The sequence below is a fragment of the Centroberyx affinis genome, unplaced genomic scaffold (genome assembly GCF_046629955.1).
Source record: "Centroberyx affinis isolate AG114_WGS23_722 - 3 ecotype Tasmania unplaced genomic scaffold, CSIRO-AGI_Caff_v1 ptg000186l_1, whole genome shotgun sequence".
NCBI classification, from domain to species: Eukaryota; Metazoa; Chordata; class Actinopteri; order Beryciformes; family Berycidae; genus Centroberyx; species Centroberyx affinis.
In genome coordinates this window covers 237,072-255,915 of record NW_027278881.1, presented here as the reverse complement: position 1 = coordinate 255,915, position 18,844 = coordinate 237,072, and the positions used below count along the sequence as shown (strand labels likewise).

The 18,844-nt window shown below is 37.8% G+C and overlaps 1 protein-coding gene across 5 annotated transcripts; it reads right to left on the bottom strand.

The window, feature by feature from the left end:
- Positions 1 to 832: 832 nt before the first annotated feature.
- kynu (kynureninase) lies at positions 833 to 17,985 on the bottom strand. 5 transcript variants are annotated; one of them, XM_071536388.1, is made up of 14 exons: positions 17,846 to 17,985; positions 15,097 to 15,293; positions 14,562 to 14,682; positions 13,622 to 13,704; positions 11,389 to 11,450; positions 11,210 to 11,281; positions 10,431 to 10,505; positions 9,378 to 9,524; positions 7,392 to 7,490; positions 5,284 to 5,357; positions 4,989 to 5,041; positions 4,218 to 4,303; positions 3,080 to 3,328; positions 833 to 1,437 (listed from the first exon to the last, which is right to left on the bottom strand). In XM_071536388.1, the coding sequence occupies exons 2-14, from the start codon at positions 15,263 to 15,265 to the stop codon at positions 1,306 to 1,308; spliced, it is 1,422 nt and encodes a 473-aa protein (XP_071392489.1). In that variant the 5' UTR covers positions 15,266 to 15,293; positions 17,846 to 17,985; the 3' UTR covers positions 833 to 1,305. The 5 variants fall into 5 exon arrangements, with proteins under 5 accessions (XP_071392489.1, XP_071392522.1, XP_071392505.1 ...); XM_071536421.1 differs by having other exon boundaries at positions 14,562 to 14,652; XM_071536404.1 differs by having other exon boundaries at positions 15,097 to 15,289.
- Between the last annotated feature and the right edge of the window lie 859 nt (positions 17,986 to 18,844).

Genomic DNA, 18,844 nt, shown 5'->3' with positions numbered 1-18,844 from the left:
GAAATATTAAAATATAAGACACCATGTTTTTATGGCTGCACCATTACATCAATTAGAAAAAATCTAGATGTTTGTGCATCATTTTATACACATTTCCCTGTAATTCAGCATGATACATTTGGTGTCTTTGGAAAACTTGTTATCTTGACTAGAATTTTAAATAAAGTTCTGTGGGTTTGAACAAAGCTTGGCCGTGCAAACTGTGTTTGTAATGATGGAGCCAGTGGCGAGGGCGGTAGGGAGGAAGAGGTTAAGATATAGATATATTTTTTTGTCTAAAATGGATATATGTTTTAGAAAAGAAGGTTTCAAAAGGTTTCTGGAAGCCACAGAAGAGAGACAGGCTGAACAAGGGAAGAGACACCATGTCAATATCAGAAGGTTTGTTTAAATTATTATTCATGTTTTGTATGCAATAATCAGATAAAACATATGAAATAAGCCAACTATGTTTGGAAAAATTGCAACAGCTGTGGAAAAGACCAAGATGAATCACTGCAAGAGATTAAACCCAGTTTCTCAGTAGAGCTCAAACCTTTAACGCTGATCAATTCTCCAACTTACAAAGCTGCAGCCTCCAAAACGGTTTATGTTTGTTTAACATTTGTCTTGCAGGTTTGCAAAAAACGAAAATCATCAAAATGGTGGAAATCCCAGATCCAGATCACCAAAATCTAACCAACTGATCCTCGCGAAAAAGTCTGCGATCTGTCCGCCAGATTTCAGACAAATCATTGACTTTGTGAAGAAGAGAGAAGTGAAAGTCCAAGGCACTCTCCTGAAGTTAAAAAGACTTTATTGACCTTGGCTATTTCATGTTAAAATGCAGAGACTGACTGCTAAACTGAAAAAAAAACACAATAGAGAACAAGACATGTAGGTCTATAGAACTTAACTCCTAAACCCCTCTAAAAAAAAAAAAGGGAGGAAAATCCAATATGCAACCCCAAATAACATATGCAAAACATGAAACAGCACAAAGAACAGTGGTGACATTATTGACCCATTTCTTCAGGTGCACATAATGTCCTGTGTGCTATATTAGTAGATCTAAAAAACAAGATTTTTACAGAAAACCTTTAGCACATCTGTGACATCACTCTAGATAAGAGCAGCAGAGAAATTAGAAAAATGTTAAAAAAAAAAAAATTCTTCAAGGCTGAAATTTGGTCAAGGTTCACACATCCAAGAATAGAGTCTTCATAAAAGTCTTCATATCTCTTTATTAGTGTGCAGCAGTCAGTGAGTAGAAAGCTGTACATATTCTTTTTCTAATTCTATGTATTTTTTTTTTTAGTCTGTTTTTCATTCCTGTGGAGTTTGGCTGCTGGCAGCGAGCGCTGACCCCAAGGTTTCTATGAAGCGGTGAACGTCGCTGAAGGAGTTGTAGAGCGGCACCGGAGCGACTCGCAGCACACTGGGCTCCCGCATGTCACACTGAGCAACAAGAGGACACAAGTCTCAAGTCAAGTCCCAAGTCTAAATGTAGAACAGCAAGTCAAGTCAGAACAAATCAAGAGTCCAGTATCAATTTAATATCTTAAAGAAAACTAAATATCTAGGACTTTTCAATGCAAAATGGTTTTAATAGGATAAAAACTTGGTAAGAGCATCATGAGTTTGATTTCTATAATCAGTTTCAACTTCAATAAATTCAATCATTCCATACAAATTCAGAAAACAGAATTTAAATTCAGTCGTCTGCTGGAACAAATCTCATCACTTTCAATCTGAGTCATTTACACAAACACAAGATCTCAAGTCAAGACTTTAGAAACCTTTTCAAGTCATCAGAGTACAAGTCAGAGTCAAGTCCCAAGTCACCAGAACCCAAGTCAAGTCGAGCCTCAAGGCTTCTCTTCATGCATCAAGTCAAGTCTCAAACAATTCAAATTGTGATTTGAGTCTGACTCAAGTCCATGTCATATGACTCGAGTCCCCACCTCTAGCTTCCATTGTTCTCAAAAACAGGAGAGCTCACCTTTTTTTTTTTTTTTACAGTGCTACAAGTCAAAGTCAAGTCCCAAGTCACCAGAACCCAAGTCAAGTCGAGTCTCAAGCAATTCAAACTGTGACTTGAGTCTCCACCTCTGGCTTAAACACTGTTCTAAAACAGATTTTGGCAATGCACATTTTGTTGTTTTTGTTGTTGAAGATTTCATTTTTAGCTAAAATTGTTCTTATTTAAGTATGACCAAAGCCTTTCCCAAACCTTAACCAAGTTGTTTTAGTTGCCTAAACTTAACTGTTAGCTAATCTTTAGCTGAATATGCTGTGTCCAATTTGTGTTTTTGTCACAGAATCTAATTTGTGGTGGAGGAACTTAATCTGTGTGTCAGATTTTGCTCATTTCACAATTTTTTTTTTTAACATTATTTTTTTTAACATTTTCGCCTTTATTAGACAGTTCCCAATCTCGGAACCCATCGTCTATCGGTCTGACGCCAATTAGACTCTGGGGGGCGACGGCCAATATTTCGGGGTTTCCGGTGTAGCCAGCAGACATCCAGGCCAAGACTTCCTCTTCCGTGTCCCGGTCATTGTTTACAGTCCGATTAGCAACTTCAGACGCGAGAATGGAGTTGGAGTTGAGAGACGACGTCTCATGTGCAGATATCTGTTTATAGAGATTAGCCGAAATGCCGTCTGGACCTAAAACACCTACAAAAAGTATCAATGTTTGTGTATTGTGTGGAGAAACGTTCGACTCGTGTAATAAAAGAAACAAGTCAAGTTGCTAATCGGACTGTAAACAATGACCGATGCATGGAAGAGGAAGTCTTGGCCCGGATGTCCGCTGGCTACACCGGAAACCCCAAAATATTGGCCGTCGCCCCCAGAGTCTAATCGTCATCAGACCGGTAGACGATGGGTTCTGAGATTGGACAGTTCCAAACAGAGAGAGACAGGAAAGATTGGGAAAGAGAGAGAGAGGGACGACTTGCAACAAAGGTTCTGGGCCAGATTCAGACCCAGAAAGGTAACGTTAACATGGTACGCGCCTCAGACCACTGAGACACCCTAATTTCACCAAATTTTCTGCGATCACATTGGATGGTGTGACATGCGCTCTACTCACAGCGACGCCCCTCCTCTCCAGCTCCTGGAAGATTCGGCGGATGGGGACGGAGAAGCAGAGGGAGAGCTGGCAGCCTCTCTGCTGCGGGTCGGAGGGCGTGATGACGGAGACGTGGGGCCGGGCGGGACCGTCGGGCCGGGCGGGGCGGGCGGCGTCCCGGCTGTAGTAGTGCTGGATCAGATACTCCAGGTAACCCGTCAGCAGGATGGACTTCCTGCGCAGAGCCTGCATGCTGGTCAGATTGAACACCTGGGAGACAAACAGAGGAAGATGAAGTGGTGTGGTCCTTTAAATCACTTTCTAAAACCCATTTGGACAAAAAAGCCTGTTTAGATTTTTTTTTTTTTTCATTTTCTAAAACGTATCTTTTCAGCTTAGCTTTTAATCAGCCTTCATTTTAACTGTTTAATTTTCTTTGTATTCTTTTATCTTTCTATTTTACTTGATTTGATTATTTTAATTCAGTGCATTTTGTTTGTTCTTTTATATATATTTTATCTTTATATCTGTTCTTTTATCTGCCTTCTATTGATGTAAAGCACTTTGAGCTGCATGTTGTGTATGAAAGGTGCTATACAAATAAAGGTTATTATTATTATTATTATTATTATTATTATTATTATTATTATTATTATATTATTATTATTATTATTATTAATAGCAGTAGTAGTATTAAATGATAAGTGGATAAAAACACAGGCAAAACACTCATCAAATCAACCAATAAAGAGATAAATAAGACATAAATAAATAAGTGACATAATATTAAGTGTTATAGTGTTAAGACAGACAAACAGGCAGATAGATAGATCAGTGGATAAATAGATTATTTTAAGAAGTATATAATAAATGTAATCTGTATACCACTTCTAATACAAAATGTTTTACAGACAATAAAACACTAATAAATGAAAGCAAATAAGAAGAAACAAACTTTCCAGAGCAGACATAAAACAAAGTGAGAGGAGAATATTTCAGACAGATAAAATTACCTCACACCAGCTTAGAGCAGAGTTATACTGACTGTACTGTAACTCAGTACTGGAGATTTTTGTGAAGACTAAACACCTACAGTAGTTCAATTTACCATCACACTGTAATACTGTTCATGTGTGTGATAAGCAGTGTGATGCAGTACCTCCAGACTGGCCTGCAGGGGGCAGACCAGCAGGATGGGCTGGTTGGACAATCTGAACCCGCTGACTCCAGACTGCAGGTCCAGAACTGAGGAGAGAAGAGCAGAGGTACTACAACTGGTTATGATTAGGCCCTGTATGGATCTGAATACTACTAGTACTACTACTACTGCTGCTATTACTACTACTACTACTACTACTACTACTATTAGGCCTACTATTACTACTACTACTACTACTGCTATTACTACTACTACTGCTACTACTACTACTATTAGGCCTACTATTACTACTACTACTACTGCTGCTATTACTACTACTACTGCTACTACTACTACTACTAGGCCTACTATTACTACTACTACTGCTGCTTCTACTACTGCTACTGCTGCTATTACTACTGCTACTACTACTACTATTAGGCCTACTACTATTACTACTACTATTACTACTACTACTGCTGCTTCTACTACTGCTACTACTGCTACTATTAGATTAGATTTAGATTTAGAAATGCCTAAATTGTATAAAGTAAATTTACTAAATATAAAGGTTTGACATCAAAATAGACAAATTTGGAGATATAAGATTTGTTTTTGCAGAGCTCCAGTAGTGATGTAATATTCAATGACACCACAAGATGGCAGTATAAATCAACTTTACATTATATCTTTGGCTACAATAAGGCACTCAGGTATGTGATGTTGTGCTTTGTCTCATGTCTTACACAGACATCAAGGTAAAGGGAATAAAAAAAAGATAATTTCCGGTACCGTTATTCATCTGGAAACGTGTTTTCAAGTCGTGTCCCCACCATCCCAAGAGCCTGGAGGACAAAACCATGTTAAAATTACAATGATATTTACAGTAATTTATTCTATGCTCGGTTATGCTATAATATATTTATCAATCCACAGAATGTGATGAACTATCAACTTGCCTCAGATGTTAGAGGGAAGTGGAGTGGATAAATTCTTATTATAAAATGACATGAAAAAAAAATGCAATAGTCCTAAAGTATGCAATATATCCTAAAGTGTGTAATGACACTATTTTAAATGCACTCACGCTGGTTTGACGGTGTGTTTGTGCTTCTCATGGATGAACGCCCCCGCTAGACCGCCGGCGCCAGAATTCACATACTGTGTGAAGACAAAAACAGCTGAGTTTAACACAGTTATCTGGTATTTAGTGTTGTCATATTTAAAAAAAATCCACCCTAAAACACTTGAACACTGCTTAAAAACACTATTTGGTGATGCATTTCTGTTGTTTGGTGTGTTCTTTCCATCGCAGAAGAGGCAGTGATGCAGTTTCTCCACCAACAGCAGGACAGACAAGCTGGCTATATTTAGTTTTGATTAAAAGCAACAAGTTAACGCCCCTTCTCTGGGGGGTTGGCGAAAGGCATTCTGGGAAATGTAGGAAATCACTAACTGATGTAGAAGCAGACAAGGCAGGCTGAGGGAAAGTGGGTTCACCAAAACAGTAAATTACAAAAAACTTAATCACAAAATATCTCCTGGAATGAATTGAACATCACAGATCTATGGAAGCCCATTTCTGCCAGTGTGATGAAAAAAAAAAAGATCCTGTAAGTCATTATAATGAGAAACTTAGTCAAAATAATGAGTTAGTATTTCAAAATAATGACTTAGTATCTTGAAATAATGAGAAACTTTTTCAAAAATAATGAGAAACGTTCTCAAAATAATGACTTGGTATCTCAAAATAATGACTTAGTATTTCAAAATAATGAGAAACTTTCTCAAAATAATGACTAAGTATCTCAAAATAATGAGAAACTTTCTCAAAATAATGAGAAACTTTCTCAAAATAATGACTTAGAATCTCAAAATAATGATTTTGTATCTCAAAATAATGACTTAGTATCTTACAATAATGACTTAGTATCTCAAAATAATGAGAAACTTTCTCAAAGTAATGACTTACTATCTCAAAATAATGACTTAGAGAAAGTTTCTCATTATTTTGAGATACTAAGTCATTATTTTGAGAAAGTTTCTCATTATAATGACTTACAGGACCGTTTTTTTCATCACACTGGCAGAAATGGGCTTCCATACAGATCGATGATATCTAACAGTGAAAGAAGATCTGAGGACTTCACCTGTTCTCCATCAGTGTGTAGCGTTCTTGATTGAATACAGACGAAACACAAAGTTAATGAAAGTCTGTGCAGAGCGCTAACCGATGCAAAACAGCTGCAGCAGATAGCTGGAAGCAGCTGCGATGGAAAACCAGTTTGCTGTGTGGGTTTTTCCCCCCACAGACCGACAGAGATGTGCAACATTTTTACCACAACAATGCATTTCTCACATTGTTCAAACATTAGCTCTTACTCATTTGGATTACTGTCCAGTAGTGTGGTCAAGTGCGTCAAATAAAGACTTGGAAAAACTACAGTTAGTCCAGAATAGAGAAGAGCTAACATCATCAGAATGCACATAACCTTAGGCTGGTCATTGGTGAGGGACAGGACGGTTATTTCTCTACTCTGTTTTATAAGAAATATTTCATTGTCTAAAATCCCGAAAGACCTCTACCATCAATTTTCATATAGTGGTAATGGCCATAACTTTAATACTTGGCGTGCATCAAGAGGTTGTTTTTCACTTCCTGTCTCAAAAACTAATGCAAGGCAACATACTGGTATGTACAGAGGAATGAAAATATGGAATGGTTTGCCGTCTGACATTACACATTCAACAATTAAAACTGTTTTTAAAAAGAGTTTAAAGAAACGCCTAATGGCACAGAACACCAGCCCCTCTCCAAATAGGACATAATATCTGACTATATGATCATTAATGAGGAATTTTCTTGGTTATGTTTATGCTGTTTTTAAATGGTACTACTATCATTCCTGAGCTGTATCAAATGTTTTACTGACTATTTAGATATAGTGTGGGCACTTGTTGTCATTGTTGTTATTGGTAGTTTTATTGTTGTTGTTTCATTGTTGTAGTTTGCTTGTTTTTTTTTGTTGTTGTTGTCATTTTCTGTTTCTTTTTGCCTTGGATGTTCAATACATTATTGTTTTGCGTTATGATGTAATGTTTACTTGTGTGGACCCCAGGAAGAGTAGTTGCTACCTTGGTGGTGGTTAATGGGGATCCAAATAAATAAATAAATAAATAAATAAATAAACCGACCTTGTAGGAGCACCAGCAGGCGAAGTCGACGCCCCAGTCGTGCAGCTTCAGCTCGGCGTTCCCTGCAGCGTGGGCGCAGTCGAACCCCACGTAGCAGCCCTGCGGGACACACAGCACAGGGTTTAACAGTGTGAATCTGAGACATTTTCATATTAATAAATGTCTGTTCTGCTCCTCTCTCTCTCTCTATCTGCTCTAACTCAACAGTGATCTAACCCAGTGGTTCTCAACGTGGGGTCCGGGGACCACTTGAGGGAGTTCCAGGGGGTTCCAGGGGGTCCCCAGCAAACTGATGAATTGTTAAACTTCACCATTATTTCATGTACAAGAAGTTAACACAATTAGAGAATGTAGAAGAATTACTGTTTTGATCATAGTTTCTCTGTTATCTCTCTACCTGCAATACAGATAGTCATGGGATTCTGGACAAAATCATATGTGACAATAAAAATATTTTCAGATCTCATTAAATTAGGGGTCCTTGATATGAAAAAGTTTGAGAATCACTGATCTAACCTATATCCAGCTCATGAAATCTTTTCCATTGTTTTTCTTCCAATCATTTCCGGATTGTTTTGGAATCAACAGCAGAAGAAGAAGAACTGGGTAGTTAGCATGAGCAGCGATAGCCACCATGGCTGAACAGACAAAACAAAACTAGGAACTGTAACTAACCCTAACCCTGTGTGTGTGTGTGTGTGTGTGTGTGTGTGTGTGTGTGTGTGTGTGCGCGCGCTAGTGAGTAAATATTACAGCATCCAGCCAGCACACACACACACACACACACACACACACACACACACACACGCTCTGGCCTCATTTTGTGTTTGTGATGTAATTTTCCTTTATCTGTACTTATGTACTTTGGTGTTCTGTAAAGCACTTTGTCACCAACTTGTTGACTTAAATGTGAGTGTGTGTGTGTGTGTGTGAGTGTGTGTGTGTGTGTGTGTGTGTGTGTGTGTGAGAGAGAGAGAGAGAGAGAGAGAGAGAGGGAAACATGAAATTTGAAAATGTCATGATAATGTATTCTAATTCTATTTGCAAATGTCCTATTTCTTTTGTAAATTTTCCCAGTTTTATGAGGTCATTGTTTACACTACAAGTAATGCCACAAGTTTGCTGGTAGGTGGCGCTGTTCAACACAGCCTCCCACAGCCTCCCTGCTTCAACACACTGAATCACAGTTTAACAGCAGACTGTGACACAGACTTTACTGGAACTCCTGACTTCCTGATATCATTTTTCTCATCTAGTTTCCATTTTTGTAGTCAGCTCAGTTTAAAGCTGTGCTAGTGAGGAAGCCCATTGAGGACATAAATTCATGCATTTTATTTAAACCGTTTTGTGATAATGAGATAACTTTCCCTTGTTTTCTTGAGGTATCAAGTTATTTATGTCATTATCTTGAGATAACAAAGTAATGGGCAGAGAGTAAGTATCTCGTTATCAAGAAAACCAAACTTTGTTTTGATATGAGATAATGAATTAATTTATATTGTTCCTTGAAATTTCCAACTGCGGTGCATTACACTTGACATGCTGACTGACCGACTGACAACATTTGGGTTTTGAATAACATGTTTTCCTTTAAGATGTTAGTTCCAAGCAGAAAACTACTACAATAATAACTGTAACAGAAAATTATGAGAAAATTATCTTGAGATCTCAATAAAAACAAAATGTGTTATCTCGAAATAATGATGTAAATAACTCAATATCTTGAGAAAACAAAGAAAATTAACTTGTTATCACGGGAAAATAAGATGTTTGAATATATGTCCTCGGTGGGCTTCCGTACCTTTGGTATAAAGCATCACGGACTTGCCGGGATGGTACACATGAAGTGTGCTGTGTGAAGTTTACTGACCTCACTGCACTGATTTCTGGGTAATGAAGTTCAAGCAGTGTTCAAAGTTACCACTCACAGAAAATTGCCTAGTGCAGCTTTAAGTGAGTCTGGTGGTTTTAGGTTTTTGGTGTTACCTTCCTCTGCCCGGCCTTAGTGATGGCGGCCATGTTGAACAGCTGGCCGGTGTAGTACTGCACGCCGCTGAACATCACCACAGCGATGGAGTCGCCCTCCTTCTCTATCACCTCCAGGATGTCCTCCGTCCTCAGAGTCTCCTCCCCCTGGCAGACAGGAGGTAGAACCATCGGGGGTCAGAGGTCAACTCATTTCCCCTTTCAGAGTCCATTCAGATTTATTTCGCTCCTGATGACGACCCAGTTTCCTTTGATATTTGAGCTGTTCAATCTCTGTCATTCCCTTCATCTCTGTCTAACATAATTTTTCTAGATGGGACTGTTTTGTTCCAACTATTGCCAGTGTTTTGTAGCTTTGACCTTTGACCTCTTTACTGTTGGTTGCTTTTTATGTTGGTGATGCAGGAATTGAAGCTTTTTTTCTACTGTTGCACTTGTTTACGTCACTCTGGATTCTGCTTCAGCACTGCTATAACTAGTACTACTGCTATTTCTACTACTACTGCTAATACTACTACTACCAGTAATGCTACTATTACTCCTACTAGTAGTATTACAACTACTACTGTGTTACTAGTGTTACTACTAGTCTAGTCTAGTCTTGTTTATTTACTACTACTGTTTACTAAGTATTTACTAAGTACTAGTACTGCTACTACTATTACTAGTACTACCATTACTAACTACTACTTTTACTACTATGACTGTTACTACTATTATTACTACTACTACAGTACAATCACGACTTCTACTGGTATTACTATTTCAACTATGACTATTTTAACAACAGTAGAAGCAGTCATATCTGTATAGTGGTTGTTGTAGTAGTAGCAGCAGCAGCAGCAGCAGTAGTAGCCTAATAATAGTAATAGTAATACTAGAACTAGTACTAGTAGTACTACTATGATGACTGCCACTACTTCTACCACTACTACTACTACTACTACTACTACTACTACTACCACTAATAAAATGCTTATAGGACTGTTAGGTCATGTATTTTTAGCCTTGCTGGCCCCACTGACAGCTGTGCTCTAAGGCAGTTGGACGTACCGGTCTGGGCGACAGGAGCAGCATGCTCTGCTGAGGGTCGCATCCTCGCAGCCGGATCTGAGATTCCACGGCATACTGAGGACAGGAGAGGAGAGCACATCCACTTTACTCATCCCAGAAGGAAACCACAGAGAAGAAGTCAGAGAAACACAAGAGACGGCAGGAACAACAGTCATAAAGACAAATAACCAAACCACAAGTTGCTGTACAAGCATGAATGTTGTTGCCAGATAGAGGACCAGTGTTGGTTTTTGTTGGTTTTTACTTTTGGTGGAGATCCACAGTGGCAGCCAAGTCATGCATTTATCCTGCATCTATCCTGCAGTCACGCTGCACCGCAAAAACCGAGAAGTTGTCCAGTGATTTTATCTTCTCTCCAGACCTATCATGATATTTTTAGTCAAATTATCTCACTGCACTGGCAAATAATCCTGCTGGTTTCAATAAATTTCACTTGTAAATGTCCTGAAGTTTGAGTCTTATACAGTATAAACAAATTCAATTTTGTAACAAAGCTAGTGTCTCTCAGCTGACTAGTAAGCAGACCATTCCTTTTAACATCCAAAAAAGCTTGATTTATAAAGTAAAAAAGTGGGACTTCAACCAATGGCTGCATTTGTGGCTCAGCTATGAATCAGAGAAAGTCACTTGCACAAAAACACAAAAATCCATCTTGGAACAAAGGAATGATTTTATGGAAAAGTGGCCTTTTAGTGTCAGAATGAGGGACCTTAACCTTTAAATTTAAAACAATTGTCTGTTAATGTGTATTTACTCACGTGGTCTGAAGGAAAGGCCTTGTCCTCTAGAAGAATTTTGTGACGTGTTGCTGTAGGTTTGTAAAAAGAAAGCTACAGAACAAAAGCATTAAATGACCGTTAGCTTTGAAATTGACTAAATGACTGGCATTTAATGAATATACTCAATACAACAGAGAATTTGTAGGAAATCAGCTTACTAGTAGCAGATGTAAATTAACTGTCAAACCATTCATTAGTGCCACTTCTTCAGCTTTAGCACCTGTAAGACATAGAGAGAGAGAATGAATGAGTGATCATCATTAAATGAAGAAGTTTATATATTAACATGATCTGACCACTCATTCTAGTTCAGTCCTATTTTAAATAATAAGTTAGATACATACTGTATATGGGCCTATAACTCTTATCCACTTTGAAACTTAAGTCATAGGGGAAATCACTTCAGTGATTTCCTCTATGACTTAAGTTTCTTTTCATTTGCTGACTACAATAAATGTACAGGAGTTTCTCTTGGTAGCTTAGTTGCAAAGAGATATTGACAACTTACATAACAACAGTGCAAATTGACATGCATAATACAGGGACAACAGGACCTCACATACAGTACAAAGGGACAGAGCAAAACATACAATATTAGACTATACACCCCAAACATTTATCAAGTGGGTTTTCTAAGATCCAAAGGGAGCCAATAAACACCTCAGGGTTCCTCACTGGCAGAAATATCCATAAATACTTCCTTGAAGAACCCCAATATGTTAAGAGGTTCACAGAACTACCGTCAGGGTTTGTGAACCATTGATGAAGGGGTTCCTCAAGGAACCGTCTGGGGTTCCCCTATAGTTGAAATCTGAAGAACTCCTCAAAGTTCAGTGAAACTCTTAATTTTAAGAGTACGCATATCAATCTACATATATCCATTCAATGCTCAGTGTAGGCATTTTTTCAGATTTAGATTTCATTTATTTAGCTTTATTTAAGACATCAAAGAACAGATATAAACCACATAACAGGAATGATGCCAAAGGGTTCCCTGGAGGCAACTTTCATAGTTTCAAAGTACCTCCTGACACACATGGTACGGGGACAACAGAACCTTTATAAAGGGGTCCCTCAAGGAACCTTCTGAGGTTCAGTACATATCAATGCATATCAATCAGTCATTATGTGCATTCATTCTTCAAACTTCCAACAGTCCTGTTCTTTCAAAGTGGATAAGAGTTATAGGCCCATTTACAGTATGTATCTAACTTCTTATTTAAAATAGGACTGAACTAGAATGAGTGGTCAGATCATGTTAATATATAAACTTCTCTACAATTTCAGATCAGTACTTCTCTGCAATTTCTAAAACTGTTGTGTTGTATTTGGTGTACAGATAGGCACAGATACAAATAATGTGAAACAAACATTGAGTCCGACTTGCACTAAGTTTCATTACCAGGTCCTAAATGGATTGTTACAGGAAATGAACAGAATACATACTACCTTATACAGACCCTGTGTAAATAAATGCCGATTTGTTTAAAAGCTGTAAAGCCTTCACATGTACTTTGGACTCTACAAAACAGGCACTGGATGCAAAAGTGCAACGACCTGAGCAGGCAGCCTCTCAAACTATGATGACAAAGTTCCAGAAAAGGTTTAGAAAAAAGGTCTGGACAAAAATGCCACTAAACTACAACTCTCACACGTTTTCTGTCCACATTATGAGCTAATACAGAAAAACATCGCCGATCTCAAGTGTGGACCTGTGGATTTAGGTGTTTAATTGCTGTGTACGAAACTCTTTTCAAGTACCTGAAAGTTGCAGAAATACAACGTTTACAGTTAAGGCTAAGCAACTGTGATAGGCTCCATGCTAACACTTTAGCATACGCTATGTTGATGATAGTCGGCTCCATGCTAACACTTTAGCATACACTATGTTGATGATAGTAGGCTCCATGCTAACACTTTAGCATACGCTATGTTGATGATAGTAGGCTCCATGCTAACACTTCAGCATATACACTATGTTGACTGATAGCAGGCTCCATGCTAAGACTTTAGCATACACTATGTTGAGTGATAGCTGGCTCTGGGCTAACAGTTTAGCATACACTATGTTGCGTGATAGCAGGTCACTACAATTGTCTCAAAAGTGAGAAAATGAGAACTTGTAGTAGCTCTAAAGCTAAATGGTAAGTAATGTTAAATTATATGCGGCCAAGTCTGGTAGTTTTGTGTAGGAAATTGGTAAAATTTACTCAAAATAGCATCCTGTTTTTGACATAACGAGCTACACTAACGGGTTAGTTCGCCAACACGACAATCTCCCAGAAACTTGCGCCATGGTGTGCATTTTTGGAGTTATATAAAAAATAGCATTTGGGCTCAGTCAACCCTCTGTAGATAGAAAAAAGGTTTAAAATAAAGTGTGTCCCTTACCGACAACATTTGCCATGAGTTGCTCTATGTTGTTTTCAGCCCAAGCCCAAGGTCGAGAGCCTTGGATGTGACCGTGAACGCCCCTGTAGAGGATCAGCAGAGCAGGAAAAGTTAATGTTCTCAGAGGAGAGGTGAGTTTACATTGCAAAAAAAACACCCATCTCTAGGGTTGCAAAATTCCGGGAATTTTCAAAGTTGGAAACTTTCCATGGGAATTAACGGGAATTTATGGGAATTAACGGGAATTTATGGGAATAAACGGGAATAAACCAGGAATTTACGAAATTGAAGGTGTGCTCTTAATAGGGAACTTAAATATAGTTGGGGAAAATATATTTTAGCATAATCCTGACTAAAACAACCAGATATCATGCAAGTACAGTTGAATATCTATGCTATTCCTCAATCACATGCACACATAGCACACTGCTTACTGCAGGGCTATTGAGACCACGCCCCCTACATGCACTGTGCATTCCTGTGCATTTTTGTTAATTTTTGAATGGGTTGGGTCGGGGGGATGAGTAATATTTAACTCAACATTCATGTTTTTGTTCTTCAATGAAAGAATTGATTGTTCAATAAAATATTTAACACTTGATAAAGTTCTACTTACAAATAAATCTGTTTTAATTGTATTATTTTGGATGGATGTCTGCTTATAACAAAACAAATATTTATGCTTGGATATGATACCTTTCCATTAAATTACCCTCAATTCCCAGTTAATTCCCATAAATTCCCATAAATTCCCATAAATTCCCATCATTCCCATGGAAAGTTTCCAATTTGGAATATTTCCAAAATTCCCCAGCTTAACTTCCCATGGAAATTTACCGGAAACTTTCCGGAAATTTACCGGAAATTTTCCACCCCTTTGCAACCCTACCCATCTCTCACTGTAATCTTTTGGTAAATATTGATTTTAGCCTTATCATACGTTTTGGCCCATTTCTCCAGCTCTTCTTCCAGGTACTTCCTGGCCATTTTGGGCTGAAGCCCCAGGGAGTTTCCCACTAGGTAAATACAGTCTTTGGTGCCATCGACAAGCGAGAGATCAGCTGTAGAGACATTAGAGGGGAAATCCACCAAATTGAAAGTACATCACTTTTATATAGTGTCTGTTTTGCCCATTTTGCCCACACAACCTATATCCAGTTCACGAAAGCTTTTCCATTTGTTGTCTGTCATACTCCATAGTGAGTTTATAGTGACCATGTTGTACTTTATGGTATTTTTAATCACTGTAATATTCTAATCATATTCCTCTTGTGGCTTAAAGCTTTGCAGTGATATTTGTATAGTATCATATGTATTACAATTCTTTTTCATTGAAGGCAGTCAAAATATATGCAATGTAGCCTATACTACTTCTGCTTCATAAAAAAACTCCACTGTATCACTTTACACTGTGAATCTGTAGAGGTTTCATTGACTTGAGTGCAGGAGTGGCGACTTGGGAACATCAAACTCACAGGGAGGCAGATCCGCAATTTTGGGCACCAGAAATTTCTCCCTGAGATGTCTCAGCTCGTCATGCTGGTCGAGGTACGCGGCCACTTCAGCGGAGGTCGTGCTGCAGCCCAGCGTCTCCGCAACACACTGCAAGATTTCCCTCGGAGGCGAGTCGGCGAACGAGTCCATTAGTGTGTCGAACTGAGGCGCCCTCTGCCTGCAGAGAGGAGAAATGCATGACAAAACGTTGTATTTTTATATAAACATCAGTTACAACGGCCTTCTTTTCCCCAAAACATCAATTACAGTCCTCTTCTTACTGCAAAAAAATACATTTTCATACATATATATGTCTGTGCAGATTCAGTTCAATCATCCAGGTAGTAAGATGCCCAAGAACATTTCATACATACTTTATGCAAGATACAAAAATCATACATGTAGATGGCATTCATTTGAAATGTATGAGTCGTCAAAGTGTATTTTGAATGTCGTCACTGTCAAGTAAAAAACCTCAAATCTCTAAAATGTCAAGTTTTCAGACGCTAAGAAAAACAGCCTTGTTTTCACCTTAACCACACTTTTATGTTTATCCAATGGGGTTTGAAAGAGTTTCATAAACCCAAGGGTGGTAGAAATTTCCTAACCGGTAGAAGAGCAAGTAATCCTTCAATAGAAATGAAAAGATTGGAGACACGACTTGCATCTGTTGTCAGCAGAGCATAGGAAGAAAATGCATTTCCAGTGTCCAAAATATATTTTGAAAGAAGGTCATTTACATGCACAATTACATGATTATATGTGTATTTTGAAATATAGCTCTAAACATATTCAGAAGCATAGGTGAAATATATATTTTTTAGGAGAAATGCATGAGAGGTTCCCACTTTTACTCAAAGTATCAAATACAATGGTAGACTTTTACATAAAACACTGATTTAAATGGCCTTACTTTACATTAAACATCAGGTACAATCTAGTTTTACTTTAAACATTAACTACCTTCCTTGACTTAAAGCATGGACTACAATGGTCAACTTATGATAAGCATCAATTACAATAGTCTACACGTAAGTCTTATTTTACCTTACAACATCTTTTACACTAGTCTAGCTTATACTTCCACTACACATTAACTTCAGTGGTCTAAACATTGATTATAATGGTCTACCTTTACTTACCACTTCAATTTCAGTGGTCTATTCTTAGTTTACACATCCATTGCATTTGCCTTCTTTTATTTGAAACATCAATTGCAATGGTCTACTTTTACCTTTAAACATCTATTACTCTGGTCTATTTTTATATTAAAAGTAAACTGAAATGGATTTTATTTGGCTTTACACATTAATTGCAATAGTCCATTTTAACATAAACATCAATTATAATAGTCTATTTTCACCTTTAAGCATCTCCCTTTTACTTTAAACACTAACTATAATGGCCTATTTTTACATTAAACAACAGCTGAATGCCCGTCTTTTAGTTACACATCAGTTTCAATGGTTAACTTTTCATTTAAACATCAATTATTATGGTCCATTTTTACCTTTAAGCATCTATTACTCGGGTCTACTTTTACTTAAGCAGCAACTACACTGCCCTTCTTTTACTTTAAACATTAGTTGTAAAGGTCTACTTTTACTTAATACATCAGTAACAATGGCCTACTTTTACTTTAGTCATGAAATCATTAAAAATGTGTTGAAAATAATGAACCAGCCTGTAACTCACGGTGGACCAGTTGATGTCCAGATGAGCTTCAGCAGGTTAAGTGTCTCCTCTCCAGTGGAAATGCTCTTTAACCTCTATGTGTGTAACCTGTGTATAGTCAATCATTAATCAGTAAATCATTGTTTGAATGTCCTCAACTCAAACCCGAGATTAAGAGGAGCAGATGGAATGAAAATGTCCTGTAACTCTCTCTGCCTTCCCCCTTTTTTTAATTTGTTTCACTTTCTGATTTGTTGTCATGTCTACCAGTCAGCATGAACCAGACAGACAGGCAGACATGTAAACGCAACACGCTGCAAAATATATCCATATTTACAACTTTTTAGTCCAGTGGTTTCCAAAGTGCGGTCCGGGGACTTCCAGGGGTCCTTCAGGGAGTTCCAAGGGGTCCCCAGTAGGATTGTTATAGTTTGGGATTTTTCCATTAGTTTATATTTTTGTGTGAGTTTGGTAGTTTTATTTTATTTGCAAATGTTTAGTATTAGTTGTTGTTTTTTTGTTTGTTTGGGGGGTTTTTTTTGGGGGGGGGGGTTAGAAAAAAGTTTTGTTTTTGTTTTTTTATATTTTTGGTAGGGGTGATATTTATAATATAATATAATATAATATATCCGATAATGATAGGAGGTAATACCAGGTATGTTGTAAATATTGGAAACAAGTATAAGTAAAATATTTTTCAGATTTAGGCTATTTATATTACATCCTCAACTGACTTGGGACTGAGTTGGGACCAGTTCAAAATTCTGCGCCCAAAAAAAAACAAAAAACAAAAATCACTTTTTTTTTGTTTTTTTAGTATTAGAAATAGACAAGATAGCTTTACTTCAGTTGTATTTTTTTCACAAAGCCTTGTTTTTATTTTATTACATTTTACAACAATGTTTTAACGCATAGTTTTCCTCTGAGTTTCAGTTTATAATAAACTTGGTCCCCAGCAAAATGAGGAACAGTAATTTCACTTTCATTCCCTAGAAGTTGCAACAATGAGGAAATGCAGAAGCGTCAGTATTTTGTTTCGTTTTGTTATCTACCCACCTGACAGCAGACTCTGCTCAGACTGGATTCCCTATGGGACGAACTCTTCTCAGATAAGACTCCAGGGCCTATAGGCTACTACGAAGCAACTTCAACATACCCAGGATATCTTTTCATTAGCTGGCTTCACTAAACCTAACAACCGCAATCACTGAGCGGTGTCACGAGTTATCAACTCGTTAAATCAACCCAGGTTTTCCCGATCTATGAGGGCGTTCACGTTAAAGGGGCGGTGTTTGCATCACATGCCCAATCGCAAACATGGACAAGTCTACCAGAGCCACATATTTATATAGATGAGCAAACTATAATATGAAACAAATATGAAGAATTTAAAAATATAATCCAGGCTAAAAGCAACACAGTTGCTGCTGCCAAAGGCAGGAAGGAAAGCTGGCAAAAAAATTGCCGACTGTGTGAATGCGTAAATTAACAGGCTTATCAATATCACTGCCCCGTCATTAAGGCACAGTAGACTTTTTACATTGTTCTATTCTGTTGGCAGTCATAATGTAAAGGAGATATGAATGCATGTCTCCCGGTTGGGTTATTCTCAGGCTGAACAGCAGTCAAGATTACTAGATAAACTGCAGGCGGCTGAGGCTGTCATAGCAAATAACCAGCCGTGCGTAAAGTCTGTCTCTCTCTCTCTCTCTCTCTCTCTCTCTCTCTCTCTCTCTCTCTGTTGTTCTCTCTTATCTCCTCTAGATGGCAGCAAAGTGTCGTAAATAAGCAGGGAACCCTAACAGGAAGTATCATTTATTATATTCCTATAATATTCCTATAGGAACTTACAGTGTGTGTGAGAGTTTTTAGTGATCTTCCTGTATCTTTCGAGTGTTTTTATCCCCTATATTATCACTATAATATTCCCATAGTATTCCTAAAGTTTTTCTATAGACATAGTGTGTTTGCAGTGTTTTATAGTGACCTTATTATACTTTATGGTATTTTATCTCCTATATTCCTGTAATACTACTGTAGGCACTTGGAGAGTCT

Excerpts from the sequence above, each read along its gene's own strand:
- kynu (XM_071536388.1), bottom strand. The coding sequence starts at position 15,265 with ATGGACTCGTTCGCCGACTCGCCTCCGAGGGAAATCTTGCAGTGTGTT. Across the intron at positions 10,506-11,209 it reads AGGCCTTTCCTTCAGACCAC|TATGCCGTGGAATCTCAGAT; the intron begins GTGAGTAAATAC and ends TCCTGTCCTCAG. Across the intron at positions 1,438-3,079 it reads TGGAGAGGAGGGGCGTCGCT|TGTGACATGCGGGAGCCCAG; the intron begins GTGAGTAGAGCG and ends CTTGTTGCTCAG.